Genomic DNA, 17,292 nt, shown 5'->3' with positions numbered 1-17,292 from the left:
ATATTATATTATACATTGTTTTTTATTGGATTCGTTAATGTTTTCCTTAGACAAAAAAATATATAGACTTCATTTATTTACACAACAACAAATCATAGGACTATTCCCATCTTGATATTTATAATCGTTATCAATGCTTAGAAATCATGACCAAATTTAAGAGTACTTACTCTCATTATCTTCTCTGTCTCCATGATACACGGGTTTCTGAGGACCTGGTCTCCCTGACCCGATTGTTGGTCTATCCATAAAACCGGGCTTTTCAGGATACCCTGGTTTATAAGCAGGTCTGTTTCCAAAATCAGCTGGTGGTGGTCGATATGCGGGTTTAAAATCTCCCGGCCCATAACCAGGGCCACTGGCTCCAATAGGTCCACTGGGACCAATGGGTCCCACTGGTGCGCTAGGGCCACTAGGTCCATTGGGGCGGCTTGGAGCAGGATACCCAGGTTTAAATTCAGGACCACTGGGTTCAGGTGAGTATGAGGGCTTAAAGCCAGGAGGATAGCCAGGTTTAAAGTCAGGACCACTAGGTTCAGGAGGGTATGAGGGTTTAAAGCCAGGAGGATACCCTGGTTTAAATCCGGGGCTGCTAGGATCGAAAGGTTTTGGACCAGGTCCGCTGGGCTCAACTGGGTACGGTCTATATCCAGGTCCACTTGGACCAGAATATCCAGGTTTAAAGTTTGGTGGTTCAGGACCAGGTGGATAGGGTTTAAAATCTGGCCCGCTTGGTGGTCCTGATGCTGGGATGTAAGGATGATCTGAAAAAAAATGTAATAAACACAAAAAAATATTATTAATTATTTGGTCAATTCTCTTTATTTTAATTATTTTATTGTTTTTATTATTAAGCTCATAGTTAAGTACTATAAATTGCATTTTTTTCTGCTTGCGTCTAAATACTTATAATGGAACTTTAATATAGCAGCCCAAGATACAAGCGTAGCTTAGTTTGGGAGCCATTAGCAATTATACTGTAAATAAATAAATAAATAAAATAAAATATGCAATAAACATATTTTAAACAAACAATATAATGAGATTAATATTACCTGGATGATCAGGTATGTATCCAGGACCTGAAGGTCCAGACGGGAACGTTTCATCAGGGCCTGATACAGCGATCGGATGAGGCAATTCGTGTGACGGTTCCCTAAAAACATAGCATTAAAAATACTAAATAGACAATAGATAATAGATTTAAACAAAAAGGTATTAACTCACTCGTAATCTCCCTTTCCATGGACCTTCCTCCAGCATTGCCCATTGAAAAGGTCGAAGGCAAACAACCAGTCGTCGAGTGAGTGAACGTAATCCACTCCTCTCTGCAGGTCGAACAGGCGGATCTCTGATAAGAAGCAGTTGTCAACATCCGGTCCAGCGTTGTTACTGAAAAAGAATATGGTTGTTGGTAAATGTTTGAAATAGATATGGTCTATCATTATATGCGAGATATCATTAAGCCTGTATTTAGATACTATGGAATTTAATACCGGTAACCTCATACTAACTCAGTTTTTCTGTTTAAAGGCTTTTATAGTCATTGTTATTGAATTCAGTTCAGTGCGTTGTCATTCAACGTTTTGAACAAACCTTATTAATTTGGGTACGCATTTTGAATTTTATTTTCGGAGATTTTAATAATAAAATGAAACAAGATTCGTATTATGGTGAAGTCGCAGTAACAAGTTTTCCATTTGCGTCTTCATCATCCCGTCCTGGTATGGTGTTGCCTCACCTGTAGGAGAAGCTGAGACAGCGGAAGGGCGCGTGCGTGCAGGCGGCGCCGCACGCGCGCTCGGCGGCTTGGCATGTTGTTCACCTACCTGTAGGAGAAGCTGAGACAGCGGAAGGGCGCGTGTGTGTAGGCGGCGCCGCACGCGCGCTCGGCGGCTTGGCATGTTGTTCACCTACCTGTAGGAGAAGCTGAGACAGCGGAAGGGCGCGTGTGTGTAGGCGGTGCCGCACGCGCGCTCGGCGGCTTGGCATGTTGTTCACCTACCTGTAGGAGAAGCTGAGACAGCGGAAGGGCGCGTGTGTGCAGGCGGCGCCGCACGCGCGCTCGGCGGCTTGGCATGTTGTTCACCTACCTGTAGGAGAAGCTGAGACAGCGGAAGGGCGCGTGCGTGCAGGCGGCGCCGCACGCGCGCTCGGCGGCTTGGCATGTTGTTCACCTACCTGTAGGAGAAGCTGAGACAGCGGAAGGGCGCGTGCGTGCAGGCGGCGCCGCACGCGCGCTCGGCGGCTTGGCATGTTGTTCACCTACCTGTAGGAGAAGCTGAGACAGCGGAAGGGCGCTTGCGTAGGCAGGCGCCGCACGCGCGCTCGGCGGCTTGGCATGTTGTTCACCTACCTGTAGGAGAAGCTGAGACAGCGGAAGGGCGCGTGTGTGGTGGCGCCGCACGCGCGCTCGGCGGCTTGGCATGTTGTTCACCTACCTGTAGGAGAAGCTGAGACAGCGGAAGGGCGCGTGTGTGTAGGCGGCGCCTCACGCGCGCTCGGCGGTTTGGCATGTTGTTCACCTACCTGTAGGAGAAGCTGAGACAGCGGAAGGGCGCGTGTGCAGGCGGCGCCGCACGCGCGCTCGGCGGCTTGGCATGTTGTTCACCTACCTGTAGGAGAAGCTGAGACAGCGGAAGGGCGCGTGCGTGCAGGCGGCGCCACGCACGCGCGCTCGGCGGTTTGGCATGTTGTTCACCTACCTGTAGGAGAAGCTGAGACAGCGGAAGGGCGCGTGTGCAGGCGCCGCACGCGCGCTCGGCGGCTTGGCATGTTGTTCACCTACCTGTAGGAGAAGCTGAGACAGCGGAAGGGCGCGTGCGTGCAGGCGGCGCCGCACGCGCGCTCGGCGGCTTGGCATGTTGTTCACCTACCTGTAGGAGAAGCTGAGACAGCGGAAGGGCGCGTGCGTGCAGGCGGCGCCGCACGCGCGCTCGGCGGCTTGGCATGTTGTTCACCTACCTGTAGGAGAAGCTGAGACAGCGGAAGGGCGCGTGCGTGCAGGCGGCGCCGCACGCGCGCTCGGCGGCTTGGCATGTTGTTCACCTACCTGTAGGAGAAGCTGAGACAGCGGAAGGGCGCGTGGGGGCAGGCGGCGCAGCACGCGCGCTCGGCGGCTTGGCATGTTGTTCACCTACCTGTAGGAGAAGCTGAGACAGCGGAAGGGCGCGTGCGTGCAGGCGGCGCCGCACGCGCGCTCGGCGGCTTTGGCATGTTGTTCACCTACCTGTAGGAGAAGCTGAGACAGCGGAAGGGCGCGTGCGTGCAGGCGGCGCCGCACGCGCGCTCGGCGGCTTGGCATGTTGTTCACCTACCTGTAGGAGAAGCTGAGACAGCGGAAGGGCGCGTGCGTGCAGGCGGCGCCTCACGCGCGCTCGGCGGCTTGGCATGTTGTTCACCTACCTGTAGGAGAAGCTGAGACAGCGGAAGGGCGCGTGAGTGCAGGCGGCGCCGCACGCGCGCTCGGCGGCTTGGCATGTTGTTCACCTACCTGTAGGAGAAGCTGAGACAGCGGAAGGGCGCGTGTGTAGGCGGCGCCGCACGCGCGCTCGGCGGCTTGGCATGTTGTTCACCTACCTGTAGGAGAAGCTGAGACAGCGGAAGGGCGCGTGTGCAGGCGCCGCACGCGCGCTCGGCGGCTTGGCATGTTGTTCACCTACCTGTAGGAGAAGCTGAGACAGCGGAATGGCGCGTGTGTGTGTAGGTGGCGCCGCACGCGCGCTCGGCGGTTTGGCATGTTGTTCACCTACCTGTAGGAGAAGCTGAGACAGCGGAAGGGCGCGTGTGTGTAGGCGGCGCCGCACGCGCGCTCGGCGGCTTGGCATGTTGTTCACCTACCTGTAGGAGAAGCTGAGACAGCGGAAGGGCGCGTGTGTGTAGGCGGCGCCGCACGCGCGCTCGGCGGCTTGGCATGTTGTTCACCTACCTGTAGGAGAAGCTGAGACAGCGGAAGGGCGCGTGCGTGCAGGCGGCGCCGCACGCGCGCTCGGCGGCTTGGCATGTTGTTCACCTACCTGTAGGAGAAGCTGAGACAGCGGAAGGGCGCGTGGGTGCAGGCGGCGCCGCACGCGCGCTCGGCGGGTTGGCATGTTGTTCACCTACCTGTAGGAGAAGCTGAGACAGCGGAAGGGCGCGTGTGTGCAGGCGGCGCCGCACGCGCGCTCGGCGGCTTGGCATGTTGTTCACCTACCTGTAGGAGAAGCTGAGACAGCGGAAGGGCGCGTGCGTGCAGGCGGCGCCGCACGCGCGCTCGGCGGCTTGGCATGTTGTTCACCTACCTGTAGGAGAAGCTGAGACAGCGGAAGGGCGCGTGCACGCGGCGCCGCACGCTCGGCGGCTTGGCATGTTGTTCACCTACCTGTAGGAGAAGCTGAGACAGCGGAAGGGCGCGTGTGTGTAGGCGGCGCCGCACGCGCGCTCGGCGGTTTGGCATGTTGTTCACCTACCTGTAGGAGAAGCTGAGACAGCGGAAGGGCGCGTGTGTGCAGGTGGTGCCGCACGCGCGCTCGGCGGCTTGGCATGTTGTTCACCTACCTGTAGGAGAAGCTGAGACAGCGGAAGGGCGCGTGCGTGCAGGCGGCGCCGCACGCGCGCTCGGCGGTTTGGCATGTTGTTCACCTACCTGTAGGAGAAGCTGAGACAGCGGAAGGGCGCGTGTGTGTAGGTGGTGCCGCACGCGCGCTCGGCGGCTTGGCATGTTGTTCACCTACCTGTAGGAGAAGCTGAGACAGCGGAAGGGCGCGTGCGTGCAGGCGGCGCCGCACGCGCGCTCGGCGGCTTGGCATGTTGTTCACCTACCTGTAGGAGAAGCTGAGACAGCGGAAGGGCGCGTGCGTGCAGGCGGCGCCGCACGCGCGCTCGGCGGCTTGGCATGTTGTTCACCTACCTGTAGGAGAAGCTGAGACAGCGGAAGGGCGCGTGCGTGCAGGCGGGGCCGCACGCGCGCTCGGCGGCTTGGCATGTTGTTCACCTACCTGTAGGAGAAGCTGAGACAGCGGAAGGGCGCGTGTAGGCGGCGCCGCACGCGCGCTCGGCGGCTTGGCATGTTGTTCACCTACCTGTGTGGAGAAGCTGAGACAGCGGAAGGGCGCGTGCGTGCAGGCGGCGCCGCACGCGCGCTCGGCGGCTTGGCATGTTGTTCACCTACCTGTAGGAGAAGCTGAGACAGCGGAAGGGCGCGTGCGTGCAGGCGGCGCCTCACGCGCGCTCGGCGGCTTGGCATGTTGTTCACCTACCTGTAGGAGAAGCTGAGACAGCGGAAGGGCGCGTGCGTGCAGGCGGCGCCGCACGCGCGCTCGGCGGCTTGGCATGTTGTTCACCTACCTGTAGGAGAAGCTGAGACAGCGGAAGGGCGCGTGCGTGCAGGCGGCGCCGCACGCGCGCTCGGCGGCTTGGCATGTTGTTCACCTACCTGTAGGAGAAGCTGAGACAGCGGAAGGGCGCGTGTGCAGGCGGCGCCGCACGCGCGCTCGGCGGCTTGGCATGTTGTTCACCTACCTGTAGGAGAAGCTGAGACAGCGGAAGGGCGCGTGCGTGCAGGCGGCGCCGCACGCGCGCTCGTCGCGCACGCGGAGCTGTCCGCGCACGGCCGCGCTCGTCAGCTTCGCCGCGCTGTCGTACTGCAGGTAGCACTCTACAACATGACATCATTGCCAATTTATATTATTCTTTTGCTTTCTTTTTACTAATAGTAACTGAGCCAACTTCATGGACTTTCTGAGAAATGCCTTTTATACCACTCCTACGCGAGGGAAAAAATATTTTTGGATGTATTTCTTTTGCATTAGATTGACAATGCTAAAAAAAGTATTGCATGGGATTATCGCTACACTATCAAAGGAATGCTGATATATTACGGAACTACTACATTTTGAAATCGTACATTTTCGGTCCTACATGTCAGTATTCTCACTAACATGATTGTAGTAAACGCAAAAACAAAACTTCATGCCACTTTTCCTTGAAGCAATGGGTACCGCTCAGGTAATTGAATATGCATACTCACGTGAATCTTTGTGTTGGGTATCATCATACAAAGCTGGTTCACAGCCTCTGCCATAGTTTCCTCTAGCATACAGCTCATGGCCAGAGGTTGGCCGGAGTCCATGACCTGCCTCTAGTGATGTGGGAGGGGATGATGTCAAAATGCAGTTTTCCAACTCATCTCCTATTGTTGGCGAGTCAAACCTGGAATGTCATAAGAACAGTAAGTACCGAAACGTTAACGAAGTAAAGAGTAAGAAAAATACCTTGGAACTTACGTCAAAAGCATTTATTAGGTTAATATTAGACTAACGTAGAACACTAATTGCAAAAAGCAAATCTTTAGTTATTTTACCACATAATAAGGAACACCACAATATGCACAAAACGATTCGAATGATTAGTTTATTTCCTACTATTGATAGGATACGAAGTTACTACTGAAAATAAGTTGCTGTTGTAACGAAGCGTTTAGAATACCTTTTTTAAATAACGTTTTAATCATTTGTTTTTTTTATTAAATCAATAATTTTATCGACTATTTGAACCGCGCGTCGACGCCGGGGCTGATTTCCCTCACCACACGCGTCAGTCGCGTTCCACCATAGTAGCATGATCTTATAATCTAGTCTAAGTGCATCCTTCGTATCGTGTCTAGTTACTAATTCTTCAATATACTTGTTAACATATTCCTTAGTTTATTACTTCAATGTATGTTACCGTGACACTATACGTACCTAAAACTGAACCCCCTACAGAAGAATCCAGTAGCCCTTATACATTCGGCCTCGCAGGCGCCGAGCCCCGCCACGGTGAGCGCCGCGCGCGCCGCCGCGCCGCCCACCGCCGCGTCGGAGCGCACGTGCCAGAAACACTCTGGGAACAAGCATGTTTTAGAAAGATTTGGGAACAATCTTGTAAAGTCACGTCATACTTATGACCTATAGACGTTTGTTGCTTCTTTGTAAACTGTGAACTGGTGTTGGTTACATGTTTATCAATGTAGTATATGGGTAATTTTACCCTTTACTTAATGTGTAACTGTTTTCTGTTCCTTTGAATAAAATAAAATGATGATAAGAATCAAAATAAAGTTAAACTACAAGTTGAAATGAAACTAAACATTTAATAAAAATCCCAGCCCAGTATTATATACTGGCCACTGTTAAGCACGGGCCCCGTCTACAACTAACAGGTTTCACGTCCACCACGCTGGCCTAGTGCGGATTGGTAGAATTCACATGAAACTATGCGATGCAAAAAAAAATTGGTCAAGTAACTTCAAATGAGCCCACAGTTACTTTTCGAACACTATTACTTCAATTCAATTAGGTAAAGAGAATGTGTCTTCAAAAAGTGATACAACAAATATCTTGTCTTTACTTGGGTGTTGTACATTCTGTCTTCTAACTTCAACTTTTTAAAAGAAAATAAGGAGAATTCGGCGGGGAAAATAAATGTTGAATTTCCAGTAAACTGAGATAAGATAAAAATTAAAGAAATAACTTCTCTTTAGTACTCATTCTCTGAGAATCATTAATAGTAACAGGTAAACAAATAAACTACTACGAATAGCACAAAGTAATCGGTGGAATGTAAACCCATTGTACAGTTGTAAGAGAGTTTATCAGATTATGTCAATTAGCCATTGTCAGTGGCAAACGCCTGGCATAGTAAGATAGCAAGGTGATTTATATCAGCGAAGAGACAAACAAGTATACAAAGAACCTAGTACGTATTGATTGCCAGATAGTTGTTATGAAATTACGATAATTGATCTTACCACTCTCAACCCAAGGTCTATAATTGATTGTGACACAGCCGTGATCTTGAGGCATGGCGTATACATCAGAACCACTATCGGCAGATAACTCTAACCCTCTGTAAGGACGCTCACTCAAGAAGCAGTTATCAGAGCCACGGGAGTTTGAATACCTGAAACAATATGAAATAAGCATGTGACCAAATCTTTTTGAACAATACATACCAACATTTTAGACATTCCTTATGTTCAATGTTGACTTGGGCCTAGTTGATGATGTCCCATTAGGTAGTTAAAACATTTTAAGCAGTTCTATTTTTAATCAATATGGAATTGCATATCTACAGATGCTTGTAAAGACAAATGAACATGCTAATAAATAAAGAACATCTCACCTGAAGCTATAAGAAACACATTTGAACTCCCTCTCTCCGAAGCACGCCGCTTCACACTCCACAACATTTTCGGCTAGCAACGACCTCCTTATTGCTCCAGAACTCAACGACATTCCCGGGCGACGACGGGATGAACAATCTAGAAATAATAATAACTCTATACAGGCACCAGTTACTGTTTAAGAGGAAACAATATATTATGTCCGAGACTTTTATAGATCCGTAACTTTTGGTCACGGCTCCGCCCGCGGTGAAAAGTTTTTCGGTTATAAAAATATTTCTTTGCATTTTCCGGTATAAAACGAATCCATATTTTATGTTAGATCTCTAACAATATATTAGTGAAAACTGCATTCAATTTCATACAGTAGTTTTTGTGTGATGCGTGTACAAACATACAGACAGAATAAAAACCAAAAAGTGTTTTTTTAGTTTTTCTTCAATATTTCTAATGTACCTAAAAATATCGGCCTGTTTAATTTAGTATATGTGTATTGTATAGTTCCACTTTTCAGCGGATGCAGATGCAAGTGACAAAATACTTTGGGGAATACATTTCTGGCCAAATATGAAAAAGACATTTCTAGAAATGAAATTCAAATCCAGGACGCCCTAGTTCATAGCTCAAACCATTGACGACAGACCAATCAGGCAAGAAGCGACAAATAATTAATCAAATTGTACTAAAACTCGCCACTCTAATATATTCTAGTATCAACTTACCTCTCCCATCTGATTCCTCACTTCTTCCCTCAAATTTATTCTTCTCATACTCCCGATACTCCACACTATTCCAGGACCCTCCGGAACTATTCCACCTCCCCCTCTTCCAATTGCCATACCCATACCTCTGAGTCCAAGGACTCTTGACCAGGTTTTGATAATCGAACGATTCTATCGGTCTTCCGATAGGCTGGTCTATGGTATTTTCCAAAGGTCTGACACCATAAGGTCGATCTACTTGGTTTGTTAGTCTCCAATGGTTAATGGATTTGTGGTAGTCTTCTGAGTCCTTGTAGTAAGAGTTAAAGTTTCCGTAGGATCCACCATATTGCCCCCAGTTATGCTGGTCCTCGTTACTTCTACCGACACCTGAAAAATATTGCTGATTATAGAGCCTAACTATAATTTTTGAGTCCAGTCATTTCAATTCGACCAGTTATAATTAATCCAAAAACCTAAGAGGCTTACGTCTATAAATCTATCAAGGTAAAAAGAAAACAAAATATTCACCATCTTTTAACGAATCAAACACAACTTACCTATTTGATACGGCACAAAAAAACGGTCCTCGTATCTTCTATTACTGGAACCTCTCCTCTCACTCTCATATCTATTATACCCGTATTCCCTATTATGCCAGTCACTCCGATCCCTCCATCCATCACCTTCCCCCGCCTTCCCTGGCTTTGAGGATAAAAAACCAGAATGTAAAAGCCCCGGTCCTCTCAATGTCTCCGGGCAGTTGGGTTCCAAGCTATTCCGGTCGCGTTCGTAGAAATCGTAGTCTTTGTCTTCGACGAAGTCGCGTCGTACGTCAAAAGCTTCTATTGGCTTCGTCATCAGCTCACAAAGACCTTTCCCTCTGAAAGTTCGGTCAAGCCTGTAAAATAGAATTGAATTAGTAAATAAATTAAATTAATGTACTACGATATACGTTGTGAGTGAAGTTTGGAAATCTTTGATAGTATAGAGCCTAACGTTTCTTATATGGAAACAAATGTTAGTACGAACCACAAAAATGAATACAATTCTAGGTGTGAAAAAACTGTCCAACGATGAACACGTACGTAAATGACACAGTGATGTCTCCGCTGTAAACCACTCACTGTGTTAAACTATTAGTGCTCTTTTCTTTATTCAGTGGTGTCTAGCGCTACTGATGTTTATTAAGACAATAATAGTGGTAGGGTTCCTAGCTGTACACATTATACTCTGCAACGAGGAAATGAATATCCCTACCGCGCGCGTTAACGTCTTAACCAAAAACCGAACTTGCTGAGACGCTCGTTATACATAATGCTTAATACGACAACTATGGGGATATAATATTACATCTAACGTGCTCTTTCACGTTTAATCCAATGTTCAGAAGGCCGCCTTTTATTATAATATTTTTACTAAATCAAGTCGTTTTTAATAGAGACTGGATTAGTAAGAGGCACAGTACAAACAACGTGGCACACAATGCACAACGAACAACCTTCAGTTTGGCCTAATTATGTCACATTGGGGTCATTATGGTATTCGCATCTTCCATGTAAATTATTGTTAGGTTAGTGGACGGCAGGGGCGGACTTAAGGTATGGGAAAATAAGACAAGGCATGGTGTATAGTGCTACACATATCTTTAAAGACGTGTATTTCTGGTAACATACTGAGAAAGGACAAGACATAAAATCCAATCAAAAGCAAAAATGTATTTTATTTATCATTATGCATGTTTTTTGTTTAGTTTTATTTACCTCTAATGAAACCTTAATTTTCATAGATATTGACACCATTAATCCATCCAAAATCTGCTACCATTTTAATCATACTAAATAATACAACTATATTTCCGCCATAAACAATCAACGGCACACTCACTATTACTCTACAATTTTCCCACGCGTAAAACCGTGCGTATATCCAATCATCGCAACCCTTAATCATTTTCCCACTATTGTGCCCCCCAGTTCCGGCTCCGGCCCTGTGCTATCAGCGGGCGCAAGGTGATCTCTACACAATAGAGATGGTACGCGCCGATAACCGCTGACCCGAGGTTGTACCTCACTCTACCGGATTTTAGAACTCTACGTAATTACATTTATCTTTGAGGACGTTATTAATTGATGGTAGAGTTTAGTGATTACTTCGGAAATCGAACTTAGGAGATATATCTTTATTATTTCTTCCTAAAATATAAGGTTATAATGATTTGAAAGATGAAAAAATATGGGACTATTGTTGTAATAAATAATAATAATATCAGCCCTGTATTATATACTTGCCCACTGCTGAGCACGGGCCTCCTCTACTACTGAGAGGGATTAGGCCTTAGTCCACCACGCTGGCCTAGTGCGGATTGGTAGACTTCACACACCTTCGAAATTCCTATAGAGAACTTTTCAGATGTGCAGGTTTCCTCACAATGTTTTCCTTCATCGTTAAAGCGAACGATAATTTCACAAAGAATACACACATGATTTTAGAAAAGTCAGAGGTGTGCGCCCTTGGGATTTGAACCTGCGGACATTGGTCTTGGCAGTCCTTTCCACACCCAACTAGGCTATCGCCGCTTTTTGACTATTGTTGTGATATGAGTTAAATAATGTTTATTTGAGTACAGTACCGATAGTTGAAGCTCTCGCAAGGGAATCTGATTTCGGTGGCACACTCCCGCCTGCAGTCTTCCACTCGCTCGCACGGCACCACCTTCCGCACATGGCTGCGGAGAGCTCGTTTACCAGCCAGTACTCGGCGGAAACAAGCTGTAAGAAAACCCGAGATTGTCGATTTAAAGAAACCATTTTTTTAAATATGGAATGTTATATAAATTTAAAAGACAAATGAAAATCCATATGCAATAATTCCTTATTTGAATCGTATAAAGTTCTGGCTTCAATCAATAAAGAAATTAAGGCGATACCTCAAGGTCCATTTTCATACATTTTGTTTCGCCTTTAATCTGGGTAACTAAACAAGTATTGGCAAGTAAAGAATTTAAATTCACGTCTAGTTAGTGATTAGTTCTCGCAGTTGAAGAAAAATGTAAAAATAATTAATAATCATGGATATTTCTGCCTTTAAAATTTCGTCATATTAAATTTTAAAGGCCGAAATATCCATGATTATTAATTATTTTTACGTTTTTCTTTCAACTGCGAGAACTAATCACTAACTAGACGTGAATTTAAATTCTTTACTTGCCAATACTTGTTTAGTTACCCAGATTAAAGCCGAAACAAAATGTATGAAAATGGACCTTGAGGTATCGCCTTAAGTTGAAAAGTGAATTCATTACGCATAGGATCAAATTAAAGGTATGGATATTAAAATAAAATATGATAATTAAATTATTCATCAGACAATTCAGTAATCACACATATCTCTGAATCATGAATCACATAACAAAACGGATTCCGGTAAAAAATTAGGAACAACGTGGATGAAACCTTGACAGCGGATGAATCAGCGTCCGTTAGCAGAAATAGATATGACCCACTGACTTTGGATATAAAAACTCAATGAACGGTCCGAGAGGGTACTGATTGGCTAGTAGGTGACTACCTACAACATACCTGTATATGTCGTAGATATTCAAAAAAATGTTATTAATTGATTTTTTAAAATGCTTCAGGGACTATCCCATCCAAAGCTGCCCCTGCAACCTGTAAGCCCATATCGGCAGTGGTAGGGCATCTTAATACGTCACCAATCGATGAAGCTTGGCAAGTCTCAGGGAACACTAAATTGTCTTTATACGCTAAAGCAATTAATCAAATAAGAAGCAAGACAGGAGTTGAAATACTAATTTTTCATTTCCCTCTAAAAAGTCCCTCATCTAAATTTTTTATCATCAGCAGCTTACAGCTATTTTAGCATTGAGGACACAGCAACACCTAGACAATATGTAAATAACAACTATTGCAGGATGACGCGCGTAGAGCACACTGCTACTAGGCGGCCAATATAAATATAGAAAGTATTTCCAAACAGATCGTCGCACCTACTTTATAGAAAATATATTAACGAATAAAAAAAATATTGAACAATACACCATCTATACATTTTGACGTTTTCCTTAAGCGCGCTTGTTAGTCTCTTACAACAACATTAATAATTCTGTGAATGCCGATCTTAATATTTTCAAAATTCATAAACTTCAAATAACTCTAGCAAGCGGAGCATGAAGGAGCAATTAAGCAAGTTAGCATAACTGTGCCGAGCGTCCGAGAATGTATATCTCAACGGTCGACATATTTTTGGGTTTCTCTTACTACTATCAGGTGCAGTGAGGCGACTTTGTCGTGATCGCAAAAAAGAAAAATAATCATAAAGAAGACAAAACAAAACTCAAAACGTATGGGAGTCGACAGCACGAATCTTTGATTGACGTATAGTATCAACTGACAACTGTAGAACTATAATTAAACATTAACGTACTCTTTACAAATACTTTGGTTATATTTTATAATCTGTGGTACGGGAATGACCCACCGGTTAGTTTGTTAACTAATGCAATAAAAAGCCTACCACATTCAGAGCAGCCCGTATCCAAGATGCCTTCTTACAGTCATTAACGCCAATAGAAAACAAATTGAATGAATGAGAATGACATATCTTAGCGATAAGCTTAACGATAGCTTTAGCAATTACAAATATTATTAGGAATATGGTTGATTACAAGCAATAACAAAAAATCTGCAAGAACCACGCTACGGATGGAGGCATCATCCAAAGACAGCCCAATCAAAAAAATATAAACAAATAATTTTACTAATAGAGACTTTCGCGTCCGCACACCCACCACTACAACTTCTGTATGCCAGGATCAGTAGTAGCACGTATTTTATGACACCAAGCAGTAAAGCTCGGCGAGACTCGGGGAACACTAATATGTCTTTATCCCGCAACGAAATTAATCAAATAGAAAGATAGGGAGGAGTTGGAATATAAATTTTACTAATAGTTAGACATTTTTACAGTTCTTATTTCACTCCAGGCGACAAAGTTTTTTGTATATCAGAAACTACAAGCAACTCAAATACTCAAATACCCAAGTCAAATACAACTCCCACATCGTCTGCCTTACATTAGCCAACATATTTTATATTTATTATTATTATTTTGTAACTAAATAACATATACGTGTCGCCTAATTTGAATAAGTTGTATACACTTCTATTTGGATTCTGACTAGCCATTAGATCCACTGTAATGTAATTTAGATAATTATTGTCAGTAATCTGTTTAGTGTATCTTTATAAATAAATAAACTCAGCTTCCTACACCCGCCAATGCTGCTGCTTGTAGAACATATTTTATATGCGCCCGGATAGCGACCATACACAAAGTGTTAAAACCTCCGTAGTGACTAGGGGTCGCAAACCGGTATCCCGGATTTCGAAAATACCGGAATACCGGACCAAATTTAGAACTTCAAAATACCGGTATTGATTTTACAAAAACCGGGATTTTCGGTATTTTCGGTATTTTATTTTTATAAAATTCAGTACAAAATGTGTGTAAAATTATTAATTTTTCGAGTTTTAAATCGCAAAAATTTAAGCTGCTTGCAATTTCATTCATTCGTATAGGCGTATATTCTATAAAGAGCGAGCAAAATACATGGCTTATGGCTATATTGCTACTTTTGTTTTGTTCTAAGCATAGTAGTGTTAACTGTTAATTGTTATTTTAATAGAACTTATAAGAAATATTTTTGTTCTTTAAAGTCTATCCTCATTATTCATACACGTTATTTATCTAAGGACGGAGCATTGCTGCGATAACAAGTCTGTTTCTTAGTGCTGATGGCATGGCAGCCTTCGCAGTGCGTAGACGTAGGGCCGTTGTGATTGACTAATATTGTGATACAACTTGAATCTAGTTGGCTGTCAGATTATCAAAGCTGAACAAACAGCAAGCTGTCAGATAAACAAAGCTGAGAAACATAACAGGGGGAATTGATGTAAAATACAACCTGTTTAAAAGCCTTGAGATGCCTACAATAATGGCCTGGTATTTCGCGGGGTTTACCGAAAGGCCGAAATTGTCCTTATTTACCCTATCTACAGCTGCGGACACACAATCGACTTGCTCCTGAGAATAAATTTGCAAGTCATCAGCACACAGATGGTACGCACATTGAAGATTTTGTGTTAAGTGGTTTATGAAGATAATGGGGAGATTGTGCCGCCTTGAGGGACGCCACAGTCTATATCACGCCAGCTAGACGAAGAATCGTTTAGGCGCACCAACTGTACCGTGGGCGAGATCATAAGGTGGGAGAGATTTGTAAGAAGAATGTCGTGACTGACTGTATTAAAGGCATTGGAAAAATCAACCAAAGCCAAAACAGTGACATTGGAATCCTCCATGCCCGCCCTAATATCGCCAGTCACTTTGAGGAGTGCAGTAATAGTACTATGGCCAGGCCTGAAGCCAGACTGGAGTGGGCACAGTAGGTTGTTTCGGTGCACATGCTCAGACAGTTGCTTGCGAGCACAGGCCTCGAGCACTTTCAAGAGAAAAGGAGAATGGATATGGGACGAAAATGCTTAGCAAGTGATGGGTTAGGGATTTTAGGAAGAGGGATAGCAATAGCTCTTCACCACAAAGACGGAAAGATACCAGTGCTGAGGGAGGCGTTAATGACATGGGACTTGATTGGTAGAAGTTGGTCCAGGATAGAGATTATCATGCGACGACTGATGTTGTCACAGCCAGTAGCATTGGATTTAATGGACAGTATGACTTTTCTAATTTCACCCAACGGCACAGAAGAAAAATGAAAAGTATTAATGTTAGGCCTGGATAGACCCGCTAAGAAATCCATGGTACGACGCCTAGTTTGGTGATCAATCATGGTAACAGATGTGAAATGTTGATTAATGTCATCCAAACCAATAGTCGCACCGTGGACATCAATGTTTTTAACTTTGCCAATACCCAGAGTTCCGAGGAATCTCCAGATACTGGCTGGCGAGTAAGAAGAAATATTACTGAGAATATGTCGGCGTTTAGCATTACGTACCATCTGGTTACACCGATTCTTTGCAGCCTTAAAAAGGCACCAGTTCTCCTCCGAACGATCCCTTCTGTGCTGGCGAAAAGCCCGATCCCTTCGTCTCATCGCCATCCTAACTCCATGTGTAATCCATGGTGCAGGAGGAATTTTAATTTAATTTTCTTTAAAGGGGCCTGGGTATCAAAGAGTGCAGTGACAGCGCGGTTAAAAATTGCGACTTTATCGTCAACAGAGGTGGCTGCCAATAGGTGATCCCAGTTAAAGTTAGCAGCATCTCCTTTCAGCTTATCCGCATCAATGCGACCAAAACTACGCAAGTGCAATATCTTAGAGGGGAACTTGGGAGGTTTTAGGGCGTAAGATATGTAGATAAGATCATGGTGAGTGAAGCCAGGAGCGGGAAATTGACCGTTGGAGAAAACAGGGGAAGGAGCAGAGGAGAGGATAATGTCAAGCCAAGTGTCGTGACCATCCATATAATGGTGGGTGGCTTGCAGCGGTAGGACATGCAGTTTAGCAGAATCAAGGACAATAAGGAGTTTACGAGATCCATGATGATCCACCCGTGATGATGTGATGAGCATATTCTGATCTTATAGATTCCAGAACTGTTTCCAGACTGGAGAAGTAATCAAGATATGGGGGACAGTAAATAACACCTAAAGAAACAGAAATTTCGCATAAGCAGAATAAGAAGCAGAGGAAGATATTACAGTTTTATATTTCAGGTCGCTACGTAAATATATAGCGACTTCGCCCCTCTCCTGTCAATTCGATCATTTCTAATCAAAATGAAACCAGGGAGGGGGTAAAGGGTAGAAGGAAGGTGAGGTTTGAGCCAGCTCTCAGAAATCAGAACGGCATGAACGTTGGCTTACGAAAATAATCTCTTTTCATTCAGCCTTTACCTAACCATTAGTGGTTATTGGTGGTTACCTAACCATTACAGCTTAGGCTGTCATTAAAATTTGACATTTAATTACTAACTTAAATGTATATTTCCTATTTTTCTAATATTTCCTCAAATACCGGAAATACCGAAAATACCGGAATACCGGAATTTATTTTAGGTCAATACCGAAAATACCGGTTTTGAAAAATGGTCCGGTATTGCGACCCCTAGTAGTGACCCACGTAAGTGGAAGTTTCCGGGATCAGTCTGTGAATATCCGGTTCCAACAGACCGGCATAATTGTGTCGAATGCCAAGGGGTTATCATCTCTCGTCAGTCAACATTCTATTGGACCCCACTGACCTTGCAATCAGGTACAGTGGGGTCATTTTGCCCTGCGAATATAAAAACCTAATAATAATGACAAACAATAGTGGATAACGTCATAGCATGAGATTTCAACCTAATGAGCGCATTCTCATACATCTTGACAGCAGAACTTGATGACAAGACACCGTAACAA

At 44.9% G+C, this 17,292-nt stretch overlaps 1 protein-coding gene across 1 annotated transcript in view; it reads right to left on the bottom strand.

The window, feature by feature from the left end:
- LOC115441620 overlaps window positions 1–17,292 on the bottom strand; it is a 36,438-nt gene that overhangs the window by 4,578 nt on the left and 14,568 nt on the right. Inside the window, exons 4-14 of the mRNA XM_037440198.1 lie at window positions 11,477–11,615; window positions 9,405–9,745; window positions 8,866–9,234; window positions 8,143–8,281; window positions 7,769–7,920; window positions 6,723–6,861; window positions 6,008–6,189; window positions 5,500–5,635; window positions 1,228–1,392; window positions 1,056–1,156; window positions 171–764 (exon numbers count right to left, since the gene is read on the bottom strand). Coding sequence (XP_037296095.1) covers window positions 171–764; window positions 1,056–1,156; window positions 1,228–1,392; window positions 5,500–5,635; window positions 6,008–6,189; window positions 6,723–6,861; window positions 7,769–7,920; window positions 8,143–8,281; window positions 8,866–9,234; window positions 9,405–9,745; window positions 11,477–11,615 — 2,457 coding nt within the window. The remainder of the gene's footprint in view (window positions 1–170; window positions 765–1,055; window positions 1,157–1,227; window positions 1,393–5,499; window positions 5,636–6,007; window positions 6,190–6,722; window positions 6,862–7,768; window positions 7,921–8,142; window positions 8,282–8,865; window positions 9,235–9,404; window positions 9,746–11,476; window positions 11,616–17,292) is intronic.

The sequence above is a fragment of the Manduca sexta genome, chromosome 18 (assembly GCF_014839805.1).
Source record: "Manduca sexta isolate Smith_Timp_Sample1 chromosome 18, JHU_Msex_v1.0, whole genome shotgun sequence".
In the NCBI taxonomy this organism is placed as follows: Eukaryota; Metazoa; Arthropoda; class Insecta; order Lepidoptera; family Sphingidae; genus Manduca; species Manduca sexta.
Note: the sequence above shows the minus strand (reverse complement) of the source record. Positions and strands in the feature narration are given on the sequence as shown.